Source organism: Mandrillus leucophaeus, unplaced genomic scaffold (assembly GCF_000951045.1).
Source record: "Mandrillus leucophaeus isolate KB7577 unplaced genomic scaffold, Mleu.le_1.0 Scaffold187, whole genome shotgun sequence".
In the NCBI taxonomy this organism is placed as follows: domain Eukaryota; kingdom Metazoa; phylum Chordata; class Mammalia; order Primates; family Cercopithecidae; genus Mandrillus; species Mandrillus leucophaeus.
The window spans coordinates 3,845,964-3,869,959 of record NW_012101887.1 but is presented as its reverse complement, the minus strand read 5'-3'; the positions used below and the strand labels follow the sequence as shown (position 1 = coordinate 3,869,959).

The 23,996-nt window shown below is 36.6% G+C and overlaps 1 protein-coding gene across 1 annotated transcript in view; it reads right to left on the bottom strand.

Annotated features, from left to right (window-relative positions):
- The window catches only part of ADGRV1 (adhesion G protein-coupled receptor V1), a 596,733-nt gene that overhangs the window by 470,609 nt on the left and 102,128 nt on the right, over positions 1-23,996 (bottom strand). Inside the window, exons 24-34 of the mRNA XM_011978020.1 lie at positions 23,412-23,614; positions 22,653-22,782; positions 19,231-19,311; positions 17,393-17,532; positions 14,656-15,265; positions 12,883-13,098; positions 10,645-10,860; positions 9,677-9,921; positions 7,917-8,098; positions 5,978-6,789; positions 3,507-3,716 (exon numbers count right to left, since the gene is read on the bottom strand). Of these exons, the coding sequence (XP_011833410.1) occupies positions 3,507-3,716; positions 5,978-6,789; positions 7,917-8,098; positions 9,677-9,921; positions 10,645-10,860; positions 12,883-13,098; positions 14,656-15,265; positions 17,393-17,532; positions 19,231-19,311; positions 22,653-22,782; positions 23,412-23,614 (3,045 nt within the window). The remainder of the gene's footprint in view (positions 1-3,506; positions 3,717-5,977; positions 6,790-7,916; positions 8,099-9,676; positions 9,922-10,644; positions 10,861-12,882; positions 13,099-14,655; positions 15,266-17,392; positions 17,533-19,230; positions 19,312-22,652; positions 22,783-23,411; positions 23,615-23,996) is intronic.

Below are 23,996 nucleotides of genomic sequence, written 5' to 3'. Positions count from 1 at the left end.
TAAGAGAAGAAAAAATTTAAAATCCATCGAATGTGACAGGATGATTATGATGCTGCTGAGCTGGGTGACTGAGAGAAACACCTAGCACAGATTTATAAAGAGTCCATTTATACCCAGTGTGCAACCACAGTAAAATCCATTGTCCTATATTTCTAAATTCTGTCCATTACATTTGAAAGAAAGTAATATTTATCACTGGGCAGCTCTCCAATTGCATTAGGACAAAATGTAGAAATAGGATTCTACAGAATTCAATACATTGTTAGAGACTAAGGCAAATCCTCCCCATGAATCAAAAATGCATTCTAGAGCCAGAAGTCAGCATAGTCCACATTTTAAATCTAATCACATAAATGAAACTCCAACACTAGGCCAAAAGCAATGTTAACACTGTTAAAAGCTCACATGGCAAGGTTATTTTTACCCCATTGGTTTAGCGGTTATCTCTGAAGAATCACCATGATGTTTTCATTAATTCACTTTCATAAACTCATCATGATACATACACATTTCTCTGTGCAATTTTCATGGTAATATAAAGCATACATAAAATACAGAACTATTGTGGCTTAATATGTTTTTGAAAAAAATAATTTATATTCCAGGAAAAGGCTTAGGAATGAAGAGAAAAAGTAAGCAAAAAATAGAAATTGACCCCAACTTTTATGTAGGAAATGTAAAAAATCTAGGGAGCACGCATACCTGCAATAAAAGCAATTTGGTGTTTTAGATTCAAATGCTAAAGCAGATTTTTAACCATAACACCTTTGGACCATTTATTTTAATTACTAATCCTTCCTGTTTGCCTCTCCTGCAGATAATTAGCTGTTGGAAACTGACGAGGCCACAATATTGTTTTCAGGCGAAGTTCATCCGGGCCAAAGAGACTGTAGGTGTTCATGTCTGCAGTCTCTCCAAGACGCTGTGGTACCTAGAAGGAGGGCCTCAGTGTCTTCAGAGCCCTCCAACTCACCACTACCACCACCATCCAGGCTCACAGAATGCACTTTCACAAAATTAATGGCCCTACAGTTAAAATCTCCTTAAATTGATCCTAGACATCCAAATTCTTTTGTATTCCTCAGAAAAGAAATTTCATCATATTGCTGAAAAGCACATGCCTAGTCTAGCTCTAAATCCCTCCTTAAATCTCATGTATCCTTTCCTGATCTCAGCTCTTATTTGTACCTTCCACACCACTAACACTTTGATTCTCTTCTTTTCCTTCCTATATTTCTTCAACAAAACAAAACAAATCCAAAATGCTCCCCCTTCATCTGTTTTCTCCAATGTTTCTCCTCTCCTTGCTGTCACAGCCAATAAGCAGTGCTTCTCAAAACTTCATGCTGTGAAGGACAGGGCTTTTTGCTTTGTTTGCCTCAATACATCAGAGGCTGACCCTCTTGTAAAACACAATAAAATAAATGACTAGATAAGTTAAACGGCCAAAAAACAAACACAAAAAACAAACAAACAAAGAAACAAATACCAGCCCATAGACACTGCTTTCGGATATCACAGCAAAGTGAAATTGTTATAAGAGTTTCCAATCCTCTTGTCACAGACCAGAAGCAAACACTGAACAGGCAGCCTCTTGAAAGCCACACTGAGGAGCACCCGCCGAAAGCCTCTACGTTTGTCATCCTTAGATATTTGCTTCCTATCCCCAGTCCTCCTTTAAAATTCATCTACCATTGCTACTGTCTTGTTTGGCCCATTTGAGATCTAACTCCTCTTTTTGGCCATATTAGTATGAGACACATCGATTACTGAGTAATCAGTGTAACTGATTGAAAACACACGCTCTCCCTGGTTTTTCCCTGCCTCTCCAGCAAAGGCTTCTCTCTCCTCTCGGGTAATTTTTCTTTCCCAGCACCTTAGTCTGATGTTTTGCATGGTTCCATTCTGATAATTTGCTTTTTATCCTCTGTCCGCAAAAATCATCATATTCATTTTCCAGATTTGAGCTATCATCTTTAACCAATGTCCACCTTTAACCTGAGACAGAGTCAGGTTCTCTCACTAATTTCCTTCCCTCACATAGGCATTGCTACTCAAATTCATTCTGCTTCCAACTCAAATAACTTCAAATATTTACCAAAAGTCCCTGCATTGTCAGGTTCCACAGAAGACACAAGTTCAAGCAAAATAAATTCTCTCCTCACTAGGTGCCCTATAGAGCATGGGCTTTGGATTTGACACAGCTGGGCCTAAGCACTACCACTGAATAATTGTTGCTATTTAGTCTCTCTCAAATTCAGTTTCCTTGAGTGAAAATCTGGTGTATACGATTATACCTATTTCATAGTACTGTTGTTAAGTGAAATAATGAAGGTGGAGTGTCTGGCACACAGAAAACACTCCATAAGTGTTACTGTTGTCATTATTATTAACTATTCCTGCAGTAACTTTGTATTATGTTACAAATAACTTTTTGATAGTTGATCTGTCTTTAAGTTAGATTTATGGAATTTGTTAGTCACTTTTACTAATTACTGTTATGACAACATGCAACTCCAAACCATTAATAAAAGTAGAGTACTGAAAATGGCTCGAATATTTGCATGGATAAATAAACTTGCAAGTTGGAAGTACAGTGAGGGAAAAAGAAAAGGTAATACAGTAAAATACATTCTGTTTCTAGCACAGCCACTAACTGTCTGACATTGTCAAGTCTTTTAATCTCTCTGTGTCTCAATTTGTTTTCTCATCTATTAAATAGATGTCCAAGTACCTAATCTATATTCTTTTCATTTACTAACTATTCAAGGTAAAATTATTTTTTTAATTCCAGATATAAACTAAGTAATGAAACACAGGCTATCAATACCTATTTTACCACAAAACAGGCTTAAACAGACAAAAACACTGTTATATTTTAAACACACAAAAATTAGCCCCTCTGTGTAAAACCCTACATGTGATATAAAACATTAAGTAAGAATTCAAGAAAATTATTGTTTTTTAAGGAAGACATTTTATAAGGTTTTCTAGCTTGGCACTTTGTTCATAAAATATACAAACACAATGTAAAATCCAGGCTAAGATATTCACTGATTACAAACTATTACTTGTTTTTAACCGGCTGCCAATGTTTCACTGTTTGATACCAACGGCTACCCTTGGGCATACGCTATACTTTCCAGGAACTATGCTAAGCATTTTATATTTATTACCTCAGTTAATCCTCACAAAGAAACCTATGAAGTAAGTAATATTTTGTATCATTTAACAGATGGGAAAACTAAGCATTCCAGGTTTAACTTTCTTAAAGTCATACCAGTAGAGAATGGCAAGCTAGAACATGGAATTGGTTTGCAAGGCTCCTAAATCTGGCTAAATAGTTCATTACAAAGCCTTCTCCCAAAGAAGTTCTTTGCAGATTAACACACACACAGTTCAACAAAATAATGAAAGGGAAAAATATCAGAAGTTTTAAAGAACTAGACAAAAAATGACATCCATGGAAAAGAAAATTAATATGCTTAACAAAAAAAGGAACCCACCTTCATGACCTATGACAGATCTGGAAGCTGTCGTAAAGCTAACAATTCCTGCCACATTGTCATTGGCCAAAATGTTCACTCTAATGGTGTCGGAGCTTGGCAAAATTCTGCTTCCACCTTCAGTGTACACCAAGCTAACTATGATGCTTTCGTCATCCTCTGGTTCAGAGTCATCCAAGATGGTTAAAATGACTGTCTTTTTGGTTTCACCTATAAAGACACCAATGGAATAAAAACCAAAGTAACAAAATCACCAACATAGAGAACTCAGAAAGGCCTAAAATAATTTTTAGTTTTAAAAGTTAAGTAAAAATATGAGTGAATTATAACAGCTCCATATCATGGGCAATATAAGCAAATTTTGATGATTTTATATACATATATATTATATATATATCTTTTCACACACCGAACACTGCAAAATTTCATTAATGAAGACAGATTGGGGAGAAGGACATTTTCAATTATGGGAAAGTCAAAAGGTAGAATTGTTTCAAAGAATCATGGCTTTACTTCCTGGATTTTAGCCAAGAACAGACACCTAGCTAGGAAAAGAGCTTCAAAGGTATCTTCTGTTTAGAAACAACTCCCTTTAGGAGAGTGGGGTCTCATTCTCATTCTGGCATTACTGTGACAATTTTAATCAGATATTCAACACAATACCCTCCTGAAAAACCAGGAACACTTACAGAATGCTGGTCAAAATGAGGAACTAAAAAGGGATGTCAAATTCTGAGCAAAAGAACCAGCCTGAATGAGATGCATCTTTGGGTAACTAGATGAGATAACAGCATCAAGTACCAGTTTCCAGGAAGTAGTGCAATGAAGGAAGAAAACAAAAGAGGAACTCAAAGGGACAAGTGACAGCCACAAAGTCCAAGCAATCTACTTTGCAATTTGATCTAGTAGATAGGGCACCACAGAATGTCCCTAAATCCAATACTGTTTCTGTTGTTCAGTCTAAGGTGTCCCCTATTTATTTTCTCACCACTTTCTGGAGGGAGAATGAAAGAGTGAGAAAAGACAAGGCAGGAAAAAGGAGAAAGGAGATTAAATGCATGTTCTCTCTTTTGTGACCCTGGTGCATTTTCATCAATACAGCAGTGTCAAGATTGCTTTAAGACAGTCTGCACTATCTAAGAATCTAACTTAGCAATAGCTATAAAATAGAGTCCATTTTGTGTGATGCTAAGATTACGATTCATGGTAATAGTAATTTATATAATGCTATTTCTTTATATATAATTTTCTTTGTAGTTAACAAAACCACTGGAAAATCTAACTTTATATTTTCATTCCCACGCCCTCCTCATTACATTTTCATTATTCCTTTTGAAATAGAAGTTACCAATTACTAACCTGTTCCCATCTTCCATCAAGCATATCATATCCCACTAAATCCTCAAATCACTGACTAGAAAATAACCATAATAAAAATATTTTATACAATTTTAAAAATTTACTGTAAAACATAATGATTATTATATGTTTCAAAAAGCATATTATATGCGTACCATGACCTCTAATTAGTTTCCAAAAAAAAAGTATATGCCTTAAAAAGTTAAACAAATACAATGGATTGTTCTAAAATACGGAATTATGAATAAAGTTTCTTTCCTTCATTTTGTTGTATATTCTGAAGTTTTTATAATATACATTACTTTTTCAATCAGAAAAGCACTATGTTTTAAAATTATATGGAATATATAATTGCCCAAATGAGGATTTAATCAATAATCTCAGTAAAGATACCTTTCCCACACCCAAAGAAAACTATTTTAAACATACTAACTTTCCCAATTTTAAATAGCACAGAAGTCAACCAGTCCTGAAAAAGAACCACTCAATCTGATCCTAATTCTAATTAGCTGGTCATGTAAAATATCATTATATTGTTTATGAAAATTCACAGTACTGATCGCAAGTGTAGGAACAGTATTATAAATTGATCACTGGGATTAATGTAATATAAATGCAGTCACCAAAGTTTATGCTACTTTTATTTACAAATAATTTTCACTGATGATATTTCCTGATTTGTCTAGTGCATATGAAAATGTTTATCAATTAATACTCATTTTCCTAGCTACCACTGCTTCTTACCAACATGTATGGTTGTAGGTACATGGGTCATTATTAAAAGTTCCCTTACAAAATCAGAACTTGCCTAGTAGTTTCCTCCATGCTTTGTTAAAGACACTACTATCAAACATAAAGGGATAAAATTCACATATTCCCAGAAAATCTGTTTTTTAAACTAAAAAGATATATATGTACAGTCATGTCAGGCTATGTATTGTCATGCCAACCATTAACAAGCCAATTAACTTCTATTTTTTTCTAAAGCCAAACTACATTTTTCTATATTAACAAGAATGTACACAGTAAGAATTCTTATAAATTTTATCATAAAAATGGACTATGATGACTTTACCAGTGGCAACTGAAATTCATTTAGAACCATCACTCACCTTCAGCAAAGGTCAGAATCTCTCCAGCACCTATAAAATCTAAACCTTCAGTAGCCGTTCCACCAACAACACGCCATTCGACTGCCACTTGACCTAAGCTGCCCCCTGTCCTGTGTATCATCATCTCCACCAAGGTTTGGGGCTGCTCCTGAACTTCAACAAATAAGCCATCTTCGGAAGTATTGGGACTAATACTGTAGATCACAAACACTCCAAAGGCATCACCATTCAGTGCTATGACAACTGTGGAAGTATTTGGCTGGCCTATGGTTGGCTGATTTTTCAAACTGGTTGAAATGTTCATGAGGTGAACTTCAAGGAGAGAAATCAGAAAACTCTCATCCATCTCTGGGAAATCATCAGGAAGAACAGACACTGTGAGATTTGCGAATTCATCACCTTCCTGCATTATGGCCCATTGCCTTGTCACAGGCTCATAGTCACTCCCAGCCACAGCCTGACCACTAAAAAGAGATGCTACCCTGGTCATGTTTTTCCTGTAGGTCCAAAAGTCTGAACTGTTGACAGCTGGGCTGATCCATGATGTCATCCAGACACACTGGGGACCCTCAGAAGCACTGAAAAATGAAAACGCTGAGCAAGCTTGTTCTTTAAGGCACAAAGTGGCACAGGTATACTGGGGCTCCCCCCCGACAGAGACATTCACCCAAGTTCTCCAAAATGGGTCAGGCACCCCTTGAATTGGTGATTCATAGTAGGACAGTAAATCTTGACCTTCCTCCATTGCCAGAGCCACTACATCAATGTCGGAAGTACTGTAGAACAACAACAGCTGACCAAAGTGCCCTCCGCTAAAATGTGGAGTGACAATTAAAAGACAGGTTAAGCACTCAAAGCAATTACACATAGAGAAGAGGAATGCTGATTGTGGTTTTCAATTTTTTTTTTTAAATGTTTAAAGTCGTAGTACAAACACAACCCTGTTTCTTAATTACACTTGTCTCCCAACATTTTGTTTTCTCCTGTAAGGAAACCTTGCTAATTTTCAATCAAACAACACTTATTTTTAATCAAGCTATGAAAATATTTTCCAAGGTATGCAAAATCAGGATTTCAAAACAAAATTACAAAGTTAATTTTTATTGCTATACTTAACTGAAACAAAGTAACAATGATAACAAACATGATTACATTTTGAGGAAATGTAGTAACAGTCAGCCCTCTGTATCCACAGGTTCTACATCTGTGGATTCAAGACCGCAGATCAAAAATATTCAGAAAAAAAAATTTTTTAAATACAAACTTGAAAAACCAGTCCAGTATAGCAACTATTTACATAGCATTTACATTGTATTAGGTATTATAAGTAATCTAGAGATGATTTAAAGTATATGGGTGGCTGTGCATAAGTTATATGCAAATTTTATATTTTACATCACTTTATATAAGGGGAGCATCCAAGGATTTTGTTATATCCAAGGACCCTGCAATCAATCCCCTGTGGATACCAGAGGGCTGACTGTACTTGTCACAATTTCCCAAGATCCTGTTTTCTATTTCTGAAGGATCTCAGTGAGCCCAATGCTGCCTCACCAAAAAAAAAAAAAAAAAAAAGCGAGAAAAAACAGACCTGGAAATCAACTCCTTCATACATCATACAAATGTTCTTTAATTTAGAAGCCAGTTATATTTAAGTACTAATTGTAACAAATTACAGATTAAAGCAATGCATTTCTGGGGTTAGAGAGCTCAGTGATATAAAATTTATTACCCATTTCACTAACAATTGGTATGATAAATGAAAGGCCCTTTATACTAATAAGCATAATTCAATTAACACATAAAAATAACCTATAAAATAATTTATGGCATAGGAAAAAACCCGCAAAACCTAAATGATATAGCTGTGCAAGGGATCCTTCCCCACCACCCCACAACTCTCATCACTCCCACAGATGCAAGTAGCTATCTCATATACCTTCGCCTGACAGTTATGTTAGCACAGGAACTTCTTTCCAGAGGCTCTTGAACACGATAAACCTTCTGAACAAAGGCTACTGCACCATAGGGATTATCATTGGCAGGAATAATAATATTTGCAATTCGATCTAACCCAATAGTACCTCCACCAGAGGCATCAGTTAGTTGCACTTGGATAACCTAAAAATACAGTGAAAACTTCCTTAACAGCATCACAGTTCTGAAATTAGAATAAAAATGATTCAAGGGAAAAAAATCAAACATATACATACAAGTACAAGAACAAAATGGAATGAAATACAAATGGACTAAAAGAAACTCCCCCAATTACACTTACAAACCCAGCATGTAACAGAATAACCCATCATCAACATTTAATAATAGAACCTAGTTATATATAGGACATACAGGCTGTTTAAACCCCTTAATATCGTTATATAATCATGTGACTCAATTTTAATATCCCTGTTTATGTTTACCATTTCAATAATAGGACTTTTACATCCTATACCCTTTTTAAAAAAATCTGAAATATACATTTTAATGGAGAGTTAATACACTATGCTTTACTTCCCACATTATCTTAAATAAAACTATTTGACAAAATTTAAAACAAAAACATACTGTAATGCCACCTAAATTTACAGAGACAAAAACAGAAATGTTTATGTGCTAATGAATATCTAGTATTTTAGAAGTGAAAAATGGCACAATTAGCATTCAAAATAAATTTTATGAACTTCTATAAAATTTTATGCTATTAAAGAATAAATGCTATCCAAAGTAATTTTATGATATGTAAATATTAATAATACTTGAATTTCATATAATAAAATTATCTTCAGCCAATATGTTAGTGATTAACTTTTCCACTGATACTGTACCTTCCTGCTTCATCATGAAAAGGAAATATCAGGAAGATATATTTCGCACAGTATTTTTCATATAGTTAATTCTCAACAATGGTTGAAGAATAAGTGAATGAATGAATGAATGAATGAATGAATGAATGAAAGAAAAAACACAGTAATACTTAAGATTGACTGGCTCACACCCAAGCCAAAAGGGAGTATAAAATAAGTTAAGAGTTTATACAGAACAGGCCAGGTGCATTGGCTCATGCCTGCAATCACAGCACTTTGGGAGGCCGAGGCAGGTGGATCACCTGAGGTCAGGAGTTCAAGACCAGCCTAGCCAAAAAAGTGAAACTCCGTCTCTACTAAAAATACAAAAATTAGCCAGGCATGGTGGTGTGCTCCTGTAATCCCAACTACTTGGAATGCTGAGGCAGGAGAATCCCTTAAACCCGGGAAGCATAGGTTGCAGTGAGCCGAGATTGTGCCACTGCCTCCAGCCTGGGTGACAAGTGCAAAACTTCATCTCAAAAAAAAAAAAAAAAGAAAAAAGAGTTTATACAGAACAAATGTATTATAAATTATGACAGATATATATATGTGTGTGTGTGTGTGTGTGTGTGTGTGTGTGTTATTTAACCTTTTAACCAAAATGTTGAACAATGCAATGTAATTGTACAAAAAAGTCTTATAGTAGTAAACCGGCATATGTACACAATCTATTTCTAGAATATTCCTGCTTTTGTCAATTGTAAGGATCACTTTCACACTAGCATAGTTTGAACATTCTTGCAGGAATAATTTATTTGACATCCTCTCCAAAATGTCACAATGGCCATCTGTTCTAGTCACTATAGATAAGGTACGATTTACAGTGTCATTCTATACTAGCCATTCCTCTCACCTCTTCAATCTCCGGAACGTCGTCAGCCAGGACCTCTAACAACAAGGTTTGAATGGTTTCCCCAGGGGCAAAGGTCACATTACCTGAGACAACTCGCAGGTCGCCAGTAGCAAGCTGTCCATTAATGGTGGCAACCCACTGAACAGTAACATTGCCGAGTGTCCCAGAATTTCGAATTATTGGCAGGTTTACCTTCACTGAGTTAAACTCAGGTTCCTCTACAATAAGGTTAGTAATCTGAAAACCTGAAGGGTAGACAGAGCAGAGTTCACTTCAAATACAAAGTGAAACAGAGATAACAGTTAACCAAGCACCATTCTATAGTGGATTCTCTTTACCCCTAAGCAATCTAAGTAGCTATAACCCACAAAAACCAGAGTAACATGCTGTGATACAAATTGGTCTGCCCTGCCAAAATTTTCAAATTAGTTTTCACTGTGATAGAAGTAGAAACCACAAAGCCCATAGGGCTCAAGTCTATACCAGACATGAGTGACAGGTCCAGTGAGCACAGAAGCTGATTGCACAGTGCAAGCCTGCTCCAGAGGGGCAATTACTATTTAGTTCCCATGACTAACGTTATGCAGGAAAGGGAACTTGATATTGCCAGATTTCCTATTTATCAAGAAAGCCCAGAAATCCAAATTTTTGTGTGAATTTCTATAAATTAAATTATTTCTCTAAAGAATTGCCTAAGACTCACAAAACACATATAGGAGCCAGGTCACACTCTAAAGCCAATAGTCTGTGACTTTTCCATATATGCTAAAATACTGATTTAATTTCTTTTTGAAACAATCACTAACCACTGCCAATGACTGTGCACAGATGTCTTAATGTCAGTAACAGCAGTTAAGAAAGAAAACATGATCAGATCAATTCTGAGTCTCTAAAAGTAAAGAAAAGATCATTATCTATGATCTATGCATACAGACAAGTCAAAGAGAGACACAAATTAGTCTTCATACCAAATAATCCATAGGGGTCATCAGAGGCCTCAATAATAATGACTGCCTCTGTCAAAGCCCCTAGTCTGGCTCCTCCCGTTGTTTCATTCAGCAGTTGCACAAGAAAAGATTCTTCCAGTTCAGGATAGATATCATTAATGATATATATTGGCACAGCTTTACTGGTTTCCCCTTCTAGCAAGACCACATCTGATGAAGCTATACTATAATCTTCACCTGAAAAGACCAAAAGTAAAACGCTAAGGCTTCTAAAATGTGATCACAAACATTCCATATACTAGGGAAAAACTGTTAGGTATCAAACTTTATGGATCTACTTGGAAATACTTTTTTGAGGATATTGACTACATTCATTCTAAGCAAGAAGACTTTTATGCCTCTCAGTAGAAAAATGGGTTTGATAATATCACAAAACAATGAAAAAGACTTCCTAGGGGTGTTCAAGTTCATTCCTTCACTTTGAGAAAGATGTATACATATTTGGTCTATTTATACATATAAATAGAGAGAGAATCATTCATTACAAGATAGCCCCTCTTAACTACAAGAAAAAAAGGTGTACTTTTAGAAGAAAGAACAGAACTAGAATTGTAATGTCACTGGAGAGATAAATTACACCATTGCACAGATAGGGGAACGCTAGCATCATCAATGATGCAGCTGGACATGAAAAGACTTTCTTGCATAGATTGAAAGCTGCTACACAGTACTGCTCAGGATGGCAGGACGAAAAAATAGTGGGTGGGGAAAGGAGGGGTGCTCCGTGTGAAGACTGAGAGCTAATTTCTTAGAACACTGACCAAACCCCACCATCTGTCAGTGTGTGAGGCCCTCTACAGGCAGCCAGGTACTCCTAGGAGCTACCCCAGCCTACACCAGTTAGGTATTAGATGGGCCTGGTTTATTGTCTTTTCAAGCAAGTATTATGTCCAGATGATTTATTTTTTAAAATCAAGCACAGTATCCCACCCACTCACATTCCTGTTCCTCTGAGAGCACACTAGAAAGATTCTAATTGAATAGTTCTCAGTCAAGTCTCCCTCTGGATGCTGGGACAGAACTATCAAAGTAGGCAGTCTTCTAATACATACATCTGGCAATGATGTCATTTTTTATACATGAAATAGTTAATACTAACTATTGCCTCTTCCTTGCTCTTCACAAATAAATAAGCAAGCAAGATGAAGGGATCCAGAGACAAGGCTGTTGCCAAGCACTGAAAGCATGAAGCTGCCCATTTTCCCTGCATTCCTCAGTAGTCATTTACAAGTGAATCCCTTTCAAAAACGAGGAGTACACTCAGAGAAAACCAGTGTTTTCCTCAGTTTACTTTTCACTGATTTGTGCATATCGACCTTTTAAATTCATAGATAATTTAGCCAAAACTTTTTGCTACATCTACAAGTTTAATGTCATAAATATATAAAAACTCTACCAGCACTTTGGGAGGCCGAGGTGGGCGGATCATGAGGTCACAGATCGAGACCATCCTGGCCAACATGGTAAAACCCCATCTCTACTAAAAATACAAAAATTAGGTGGGCATGGTGGCACACGCCTGTAGTCCCAGCTACCCGGAAGGCTGAGGCAGGAGAATCGCTTGAATCCGGGAGGTGAACGTTGTAGTGAGCCGAGGTCACACCACTGCACTCCAGCCTAGGTGACATAGCAAGACTCAATCTCAAAACAAAACAAAACAAAACAAAATTGTAAAATCAAGCGAGACTCCATCTCAAAAACAAACAAAAAACAAAAAATCAAACAAAAAAAAAAGACTCTAGATTTGTCCCTTGAAAAAGACACAAGAGTATTTCTAGTTTTCAGGCCGGGCGCGGTGGCTCATGCCTGTAATCCCAGCACTTTGGGAGGCCGAGGAGGGCGGATCACAAGGTCAGGAGATCGAGACCACGGTGAAACCCCGTCTCTACTAAAAATACAAAAAAACTAGCCGGGCGTGGTGGCGGGCGCCTGTAGTTCCAGCTACTGGGGAGGCTGAGGCAGGAGAACGGCGTAAACCCGGGAGGCGGAGCTTGCAGTGAGCCGAGATCGCGCCACTGCACTCCAGCCTGGGTGACAGAGCAAGACTCCGTCTCAAAAAAAAAAAAAAAAAAAGAGTATTTCTAGTTTTCTAGTTGATTATCCTAATTGCAACTTCGAGAGGTTTTGTTAATCAAGGATACATATCCCTCTGTGCATATGTCCCTCTGTAGGTACTGCTTTTTAGATTTCTTTTCTTACCAGCGATTGCAGTTATTGGCACAGCTTTAAATTTCACAGAGACATCTGCAAATGTTCCTCCTGTTCTAGTCACATTGATAATGGGTCCAACATGATTTTCTGCCACTCGGACAATTGGCGCTGAGAGCTGAAGAGTTCCAAATGCATCATCATTGGCAATGATAATTAGTTGTGCAACAGTTTCTACCTTAGGCCCAAGACGTGGAGAATTTGGAACTGAAAGACAGAAGATCCAAATAGAACACAGAAAGCTATCAAAATTCTAAGAACTGGCCAAAAGTCATCAAGAAATCTCAGCAAGATTGCATCAGCCAAACAGGACTCTCATTTGGGGTTTTCCCTCTACTATTTATTTAACTAATTTATTTATTTATAGAGATGGAGTCTCACTCTATCACCCAGGCTGGAGTGCTGGAGCGCAGTGATGCCATCTCGGCTCACCACAACCTCCACCTCCTGAGTTCAAGCAATTCTCCCGCCTCAGCCTCCCGAGTAGTTGGGACCACAGGCACACGCTGCCATGCCCAGCTAATTTCTTTTGTATTTTAGTAGAGCCGGGGTTTCACCATGTTGCCCAGGCTGGTCTGGAACTCCTGAGCTCAGGCAATCCACCTGCCTCGGCCTCCCAAAGTGCTAGGATGACAGGCGTGAGCCACCGCGCCTGGCCCTACTATTTATATTTAAGAATATGTATTGTTTAATATGCACCAGCATTAATCTAGACATTCAGGATTCAAAAATAAACTAAATGGAATGTCCCTGCTCTATTGTAGCTTACATTCTAGAGAAATTTTTATTACAGAATTTATAACAAAAGAACAGTTACCTACAGAAATATTTTAATATGTGTTGAAAAGTTATCAAAAAGGAAAAAATCATTAGAGTATAATTAATCATCACTTTACATAATATTGCAACAGATAACGATGAAATCTACAGAATGATGCTCTTCTAATTAGTTCACTATGCAATTAAAACAAAACAGCATTTCAGTTACAAGACTGAGAAGGAAACTAGTTCCTTGACCTCAAAAACCAGCCGCAAATCATCATACTCTAAATTACTGCCTCTTTAACCGCTTGGCTTTCTTCCCTGACAAACCTGTTCTGCACTGCCCATCCTTAATTAATATTGTCACTGAACTACTTTGTTCCTATGGTCTGAAGTCCTCCTACCTCAAAATTCATATGTTTGAATCCTAATCCCTGTGGTGATAGTATTAAAAGGTGGAGCCCTTGAAAGTGATTAGGTTAAGGAGGTGAGACCCTTGTAAACAGGGTCAGTGCCCATGTAAAAGAGGCCTGAGAGAGACAGAGACCCCTCAACCCTCCACAAGACCCAGGAAGCAGACTCTCACCAGACACTGAATCTGCTGGCACCTTAATCGTGGCACTTCCCAGTCTCCAGAACTATAAGGAAAAATTTCTGTTGTTTCTAAGCCAACCAGTTTATGGCAGTTTGTTACAGCAACCCCAGTGGACGAATCCACTCATCCAGAAATCAGAGTCAGCCTCAAGACTACATCAACCCTGTCATAATAGAGTGTGCTAGATAATTTTAAAGTTCTCGTCCTACTTTCTACTGACTTTTAAAACATAATCTCGAAGGAAAAATGTGTCTGGCTTCCAGTTGCCTTACAGGTAAACTGTTGAAAGAGGACACTTTCAAAGTTAGAGTTTACTATTTTTTTATAGAATTCTCTATTAAATAAAATTTAAAATTGATTGTTTCAGGATTCTGATGACTAATAATAACACACTAAGGGATACTTACTTGAACGACTCTGTACTTTTGCCATTAAAGTAGAGTTGAGTAGTTCGATAAAGACAGATTCGGACCTTTCTGGCTCATCATCATCCAAAATTGAAATAGCTATTGTTGCCTCACTCTGATTAGCTCGAAAAAGAGCAAATCCAGAAGCTGGTATATAGTCTCTTCCTTGAGTTGCTCTCGCTAAATTAGGTGGAAAATAAGGTGGTTTTTCCATATCATCTAGTGTTGCATATGAGACAAGGACTTTTCCCATGAGGCCTTTCAACCTTATTATTGATAGTGTGATGTTCTGGGTTGCTTCCTCGACTTTAACAGGTCTGTTTTTCTCAGAAAAAATGAATACCCCATGTGGATCATCACTAGCCAAAACTGTTAATGTGGCATTAACATGAGCTCCCAAAGAACCACTGGAAACACTGAGGATTGACACAGAGAATGCCTTATCCAGTTCTGGGTCTTCGTCAGGCAATATCTCCACAGTGATATTGGCGCTGGTCTGCCCAATCTCAAATGTGATGTTGCCAGAGGTGAAGGCAAGATCACCATCAGGATCAGAGTCTATGTTCCAATGCAAAGTCACTGGAGACAGAGTTCCATGATGTCTTATAACCTACAAAATATTTAATATTAAAATCTATTAAAAGAGAGATTAAAGCCAGTTACTTAGAGGCTTACAAATACACTAATGATAGCAGCACAATTTTATTTTATATAAGTTCTTCTCCAGACTACAAGACTGCTGCAGGCAGGGGTCATATACTATTCATCTTTTAAGGCCCACAGAGAGTCTTATAAATGGAGGATATTTAAAAAGTGACTGTGCCGAGTGCAGTGGCACATGCCTATAGTCCCAATTATTCAGGAGACAGAGACAGGAGGGTTACTGAAGCCCAGGACTTCAAGGTTACAGTCAGCTATGATGGTGCCACCACACTTCAGTCTGGAAAACACAGCAAGACTCTATCTCTTAAAAAAAAATACATAAAAAACAGTTGAAATAAAAATTTCAAAGCGATTGTTGCGTGAAAGTATACATTGACGAAAAAATGTAGCTTCTATTCAAATTATAACTATCTTTTGTGTATCTTTTATTTTATCCCCAACAAATCAAATGTGATTAACAATGAATTACATTTAGGCACACTCATAAAAGTTTTCACAATCGCTGCAAAAATGGTATATATTTCATTGCAAGTTATATATAAATGGTGTTTTCTGAAAAGTGAGCTGTAAAACTCATTTTAAAACAAATCACATTTACTTTTATCTTCAATATATTATGCAAACAAACTCACCAAAAAACATATTTGACCAAAAGTATAAGAAAATACATTTAAGAAGGAAGATATGCTTCTGTCAATAATATGTTAACAATGAAAAGTCTAAAAATTTATATGTTAACAATGAAAAGCTTAAAAATGTATCCAAGTAAATCCCAACTAAGAGTAATTTTTATTTGTTCTTGAAATATGATGGTTACATCAAAATGAAATTAGAGACAGTAATTTTATAAAAGTTGATCCTTTCCCTTAAGGCTTTTTAAAAATCTTTCCTGAGTCATTAGTTATCCTTTCTAAGGTTGTTCAATTTATCGCACAATAGTTTATTGAAAATCTGCCATAGTAGTACAGAAGGGTTTGTTTGAGTGATATTTCTTCATTATTCATATGGAAGCTGAGCAAGTAGCTAGTCGCTGTGAGTCACTGAACAACGAATCCTTCTTAATTTCTACTGGAACAAAGTAGAGTAGCCATTCAAACACACACATATAGCATATAGAGTTATTATTATTGCCAGTTCACGCATGTTTTAGATTGTCTTTCCTTATGGGAGAGAGACAGGATAGGACTGCACTTCATCCACTGACATTAGGCACAGCCAGGAGATCTGCTTTGACCAAGGAAGTTAAGTAGAAATGACGTAAATCACTTCCAGAAAGAAGCTATAAGAGCTGGTATGCTGTTCTTCACATCCACATTTCCCTCCACCAAGAAGATAAAAGCACCTGCTGAGATATAGCCGTGGTACCTAAAGTGTCTAATAATCAGAGCCCCTTGCTAACTTAAGTTGGACATATACATACTGTGAATGAAAAACAAATCTTTTCCAGCACTTTGAGAGGCCAAGGCGAGTGGATCACCTGAGGTTGGGAGTTTTAGACCAGCATGACCAACATGGAGAAACCCTGTCTCTACTAAAAATACAAAATCAGCCGGGCGTGGTGGTGCATGCCTGTAATCCCTGCTACTTGGGAGGCTAAGGCAGGAGAATCGCTTGAACCCAGGAGGTGCAGGTTGTGGTGAGCTGAGATCGCGCCATTGCACTCCACTGGGCAACAAGAGTGAAACTCCGTCTCCAAAAAAGAAAAAAAAAAAGAAAGAAAAACAAAAACAAATCTTTCTTGTATCAGCCATTGATATTTTACAGATGTTTGTTACCACAGCCCATCTGAACAAACACAAAAATCTATGTAAGATAAATACTTGTAGTACAGCTCCATTATATTCCTTAAAGGGTCAAGGATCCTCAGAATTAAACAATGACTCCATGTGCAACACTAAAGACAAAAATAAATGCCAAATCACTGTTCGATCACCAATTTGTATTGCCTGTGCCAACAGGCTCATTCCCCTCGGCCTACACAAAAAAAGGAAAACATAAAACACACTTTCATAACATAGTACAGTTTTTAAAACAACAGAAAATATCTAGGAATGAAGGAAGAAAAGGTACTCACGTTTAATATAACAGTGCTAGACCCATCTTCTGGTTCAGTTCCACTGACAAAGAGTGACTCAGGGCTAAATTCAAATACGCCATGAGCATGGTCAGAGGCTGCAATTGTCACTAGAATTTGGGAAGCCACTCCTCGACTGGCTGCATGAACAAGTTCCAACAAATAGAAAAAAAGAAAATGTTAATGAGTAATTTACAAACCAAAGGAAAAGCCAAGGAACAACTTTTTGAAAAGAGTCCGTACATTCATTGAGTACATTCTAATTTGTTTTAGAAAGAAAGGCAGACACAAATGGGTGCCACACATATTCATGCTTTTATGACCTTTCTCTACTTTGGCACCAACGTGATGTACAAGTGCTGCATAAGCACTTGGAGATGAATAAGGAAAACTTGTTTTTCTTTTTCTTCTCTATGAAAGAGAACATTCTTCCACACTGAGTATATGAGGAAGGTCTCCCACGACCTTTGCTGACCTCAAAAGAACTTGAGCCAAAATGACTCTTACCTTCATGAAATAATAAGTAGTTTCCCTATGATTTTAGTCATTCTGGCTGAACAGATTCTTGGTTTCCAATGTGCATGAATTCTAGGCCTATTTTTTCATCATGGGATGATGCTATAAATCTCTCTCTCCTGATCCTAAATAGTCCCATTATGCAGCTAAAAAGATGCCAAGATCTAAAGCAGCATTTAATTTTTTCCTAAAAAGACTGTTCAAATTTTATGTTGCATTAATGTCTGCAGACTAGAAAATGAACAATTCTAAAAGTAATAGAGTAATTAACTACAGAGGTTGCATTAGGCATTGATGGAAGATAGGAATGAAGGGGGTGAAATCATTGAGTTCTGACACTAAAACATAAAATCTGACATTGTGAAAAAAGAAGGATTTGAGGATTAGAAAATGATCTTCTTCAAGAAACAAATATTCTAAGTATGCTTTTCACATATGAAAAAATATTTGAGGTAAAAAGCTGAATCATGTTTGTATATAAATCTACTTCAAAAGGCATCCTCTTTTCAATATCACCCTCATTAATTGCCAACTATCCTTCCATTTATTTTCTTCCTAATTTCTTTTTCCCATTTGTTTTTTTCTTTCTTTTTTTTTTTTCTTTGAGAACAGAGTCTTGCTCTGCCACCCAGCCTGGAGTGCAGTGATGCAATCTTGGTTCACTCAACCTCCGCCTCCTGGGTTCCAGAGATTCTTTTGCCTCAGCCTCCCGAATAACTGGTATTACAGGTACATGCCACCACACCTGGCTAATTTTTGTATTTTTAGTAGAAACAGGGTTTCATTATGTTGGTCAGGCTGGTCTTGAACTCCTGAGCTCAGGAGATCAGCCCGCCTTGGCCTCCCAAAGTGCTGGGATTACTCCCCATTTGTTTTGATTAAATTTTACATATAACAATTCATAGTTCTTTTTGTACAGAGAATAAGTGTGATGTATTTAAAATGAAAATACAAATTTTCTATTGACCTCTTTTTAGGTATTTGACGCTATGTAAAATGTTTCCAAACAATCATTTTTACCAATGACATTCAAGTGAAATTTCCATCACAATTAGAATCAGGAAACTGCATTACGTTCATACAGGAAGGAGAGTCTGGGTTTTGGAAGCAGACAAGGATGTGATTCTGACTTGATCCCTTTCTAGCTGGGTGACTACAACATGAAGTAAATTATACTTCATAAGTTGCTGTGACAGTTAATGAGACAAAATATGTAAAGGACCTACACATAGTAGGTGTCAATAAGTGGTCAGTATTGTCTCTAAAACGAGAAGTTAAAATAAAAACGTATAATAGTAAAGGACCTTAGAAAAGCTGCTTACCATGTTTGTGAATAGTTGGAAGGAGGAATTCCATGTCCCCATCACCACTACCACTTCCATCAACCCTAAAGAGTTCAGCTACTTCACAAGGAGACACAGAGACACAACCCACACAACACACATTGACACAATGAGAAAACTGAGAGGTCTTAAAACATATCAAGCAAAGAGGAAAATGCAGTAGTATTAACCCAATAACACGCTTTCTTCCACAGGAAACGGATCATTTTAAATAGCAAAATTATAGCACCAGTCAAGCTATCAAATTATCAAAATTTCATTCACAGTTTCATGAAATACTCCATGTAGACTGTAATTGTTACTTCCCATTTCTGCCAATCTAGTATTATTTTTAAATTTTCACTTTTTTTGCAGCAATGTAAATTATTTTCTAATATCTTAGATATTTAAAATATATTTATCTGATTATGTAATCATACGCTTAGGCCTAATATGCCTATGATAACCATCTCACCATTTGCAACAACCAGTTCAATATTGGGAAATGCATCTAGCCTTTCCTTCTATCCACACATTCAAATCCCCACCACAATTATTTACCATTCTCAAACTTGATCACCCTCTGGCCACCGGCACTGTGGAAAGGGTCCTAGACAAGCCATCTAAAAATTCTGCTTTCCTGGTTGTGAAAGATGCCAGCTGTAAAAATTTCAGCAAGTCACAAAACTTCTTGGTATCTCAGTCTCCTCACCTATGAAAGGTGCTGTCTTTTATAGATATGTTGTTGCTATGGTTTGAATGTGTTCCCCAAAGTTCACATGTTGGAAATTTAATCATAAATGCAACCATGTTGAGAATTGGGAACTTTAAGGGGTGATCAGGTCATGACACCTCTGCCCTCATGAATAAATTAATGTTGCTATCCCAGGAGTGGGTTCATTATTGCAAGGATGGATTTCTTGTAAAAGCAAGTTCAGCCCTCTCTTGCCCTCTCATATGCATTCTCTGACCATGTGGAGCCTTCCACTACATTATGATGTATCAAGAATGCCCTACAAGATGCGGTCCCCCAATATTGGACTTTCCAGCCTTGAGAACCACGAGCCATGTAAACTTCTATTGCTTATACATTGCCCAGTCTGTGGTATTGTGTTACAGCAGCATGAAATGGACTAAAGAGTTGTAAAGATCAAATAAAATAATGGAAAATAAATAATATTATAAAAATATAAAATATAAAGTACTTCAGCAATAATAAAGAGAAAATGGTTATACCTTCCCCTCTAATACATCTTGTACCCCAACCATTATTTTACCAAATGTTTGCAAACAAAGAAGATAGGAAGGGCAGTGATGATAACAATAGAAGAAAGGGAGAGTAAAAATAGCAAAGCCACATCCATACATATATGTTTCTACCAATATCCTTGATTGACATGCTAGTTTAAGATCTGCCCTCTCTTATCCTTTTGCCCCGTGTTTTTGCCTGTCAATAAGACTGGGATATACCAGACATGAGAATGTATGGCACGAGGAACCTGAAGTCATCACACAGATCCAAAAGGCAAAATGGATTTCCAGCAAATATCTGGTACATGGCTTTGCTCCCACATTATCCAGAAGTCATAAAAAAAGAAGTTCAACACCATATATACTTTGGCTAGCGTAAGATGTCTATTCAGGTTGTGGCTACCTTATGTAGAATCATCAGTTTCATCAGTTTTATAGTTAAAAAGCATGAAATAAGTCCTTGACTCTCCAAAGAATTTAGCTCTATAAGCTACTTGACATGTTAGACAGTCCCTACATATGAGTCCAGGAGCAGAGGTCATTGTATAAATTCCTTTTCCTCCAATCCCAACTCACTGAGGGATAAATCAGATCTCTGCCACTATTGCTTCCTACGAAACTGCAAGGTTGGTTTTCTAGTGAGTATTCAAGTCCAATTAATATATAACAATGTATATTCTAGAGATATGGGGAGAAGTTTCTCAATAATACAACAAGTATCACTATAAGTGGTCATATAATCACAAGTATTTGTATCATCTCAATAACATCTCATGTACAATTACTAATCAGTATTAGCTAATGGTGACTAACATTTTCTCTTTCTGTTACATAAGGATTTTTAGCTATAAGGGATACAAAGGGCAACTTTTCAAATATTTTATAGTAACCTTTTTAGTAATGCAAATAGTGATTTGGAGATGCAAAGACTTGTCTCTGGAAGACAAGAAAAGCTGGTATTTTTATATGCCACCTACTAGACAGCGCATTTCTACTGTTTTATGCATTCAACCAAGCTCAACACTGCTTAACCATTTCCCTGCTCCCAAATACTGGCTTGGTCTCCTTGCTCTCACCTGAGATTTGGGAACATAGGAAAGAAAAATTTTTGCATATTTACCCCAAATACCGACTTTATATATAAAGACAATTTTAATATCTCAGTCATACCAATTTTTCCTTTGGATGGCTTATATACTATAGCTTTCTTCATCAAAATAATAAATAATAATAATGAGATAATGATACCAGGTTTTGTAATGAAAGGGACTGTTCTGATGAACACCATATCATCTCTCAATTTCTTGTACTTATAAAGGTAATACAATGCATATCGTACGTATTCCATAACACTCCCAGTAGCACCTGATAAACACATTAACACTTTTGCAAAGAAGTATTGCATCTAATTGGGATACATATTATCAATAGCCTCACTTAGTACAGATGAGTTTTGTCATGAAATAAGTTTGATTCCAATAACCCTTGATAATCAGAGCTTTCTGAAAAGCAGAACTGAAGTTAAGGCATTGTTGACTTCTTTTATTAATAATCAACTGATAATAGATCATCCAAAAGGACTAGATTTTACAGTGTTATATCTGTAGATTGACCTAGCAGAGCTATAGCAAAAAACGGAAAAGAGAGAGATGATCTTACGGGAACCTACCATGAATGAAACCTGTAATTTGGTGACTTAGTACACTTACACATTTCATTCTAAAAGTATATCTCTTCTAGTAAAATATCAGTGGGTAATAATAAGCAGGTAAAAAAAACAGCACAAATATGCTGTCCATATAATAAACAGAGATATTACTCAGAATTAACCAAACTTCATAGCGAAAGTATATCTATGTAAAACTATGAGTTGAATATTAATTTATAAGACTAATACTAAAAGTGTATGTAAACAGGAGGATTTTCTTTTTACCAAGAAAGGAATTATCAAAAATGATTCATATAGATTATATTACCACATATATTATGCTATACATTATCATGTATCTTAAGCAATTATTAACTTTCAGGCTGCCTTCTCAAAAAACTAATAATTTATTCATTTATTTAAGTAAGATTAATTCAAAGGAACATACTTCCCTAAAGGAATCTACTGTCATCAGCATGGGGAGACAAGCAAATATTTAATATTTTTGCATCACCAGCCTTACCTCCTCCTTCCAAATTTAACAACTCAACTTTAAAAGATTTTTCCAGTTCAGGAATAGAATTATCAGTGATGTTTACAGAAATGTATTTATATCTTTCTCCTGGTTGAAATTCTAATGTGCCAGCAACATTCTGAAATATAAAAGATTGATCCGTTAGATTACAATCATTCTGTATACAAGCAGACTACAATCATTCTGTATACAAATTTGTAAAATCAGAATGTTTGTTATATCCCAAATTATTATAAATACTAAGAAGACAAGTAAAACACAAAATTGAAAACACTTCAGTGTGTATGAATAGTGTTCAACATAAATTCTAAATAAATATTCTCCAATTAGATAAAGTAGATTATTTCTTTTTTTCTTTCTCTTATTTTATTTTTTAGAGACAGAGTCTCACAATGTCACCAACGCTGGAGCTCAGTGATGGGATCATAACTCACTGCAGCCTTGAACTCCTAGGCTCAAGCAATCCTCCTACCTCAGCCGCCAGAGTAGCTAGGACAACAGGTATGCACCACCACACCCAGCTAATTTTTTTTTTTTTTCTGTTTTTGTAGAGAAAGTGACTTGCTACGTTGCCCATGCTGGTCAACAACTCTTGGCCTCAAGCAATCCTCTCACCTTGGCCTCTCAAAGCGCTAGGATTACGGGCATGAGTCACCATGTTCCAGGTACAGTGTAAATCCTTTCCAGAGAAGGATTATGTCTGTTTTACAAGTGCAAATACAACTTCAAAAGGACTCAGTGAATTACCTGGTAATCCTCAGGACTGAATGCTGTCAAGGACACTGTTCTAAATTCCGCAGTCACCCTTCCCAGAAGTCCCTGTGCACGGATGACCAATAACTTGATTTCTCCATCTTCCTCCTGCACGGTGATATGTGGAACACTGCTTGCAGGCAGGGTCATTGTGTCCTCAGGCTGAGGAGGCAGCCCTGTGGAGAACTGCAGCAAGCCTAGTGGAGACAAAGGGGCCAGGGCATTCTCCCAATGAATTGTGCAAGAATTTCTTATTCAATTAAAGCGATCTTACACAATTATTTTGATCACCAGGCCAAAAATCTGAGGGCCTTTATTTAGAAAATATTTTAGCAAAGATTTAACTAACATGCTTTTGACACCGAATATATTTATAAGCTTTCAGAATAATGAAAGTTAAATTGTTAATTTTCCATGTCTCTACTCAAAGAAAGCTTTTCTTCCCACAGCAGCATCAATAGCAGGAACATTGATAGCATTTTAAAATGTATATTTTCTAACTTTTACTCATATTTTATTCGAATCTCCAGAAATCATTCTAGAACAAACAGGTTAAGTGGCACCTTAAAGGAGTTGCAA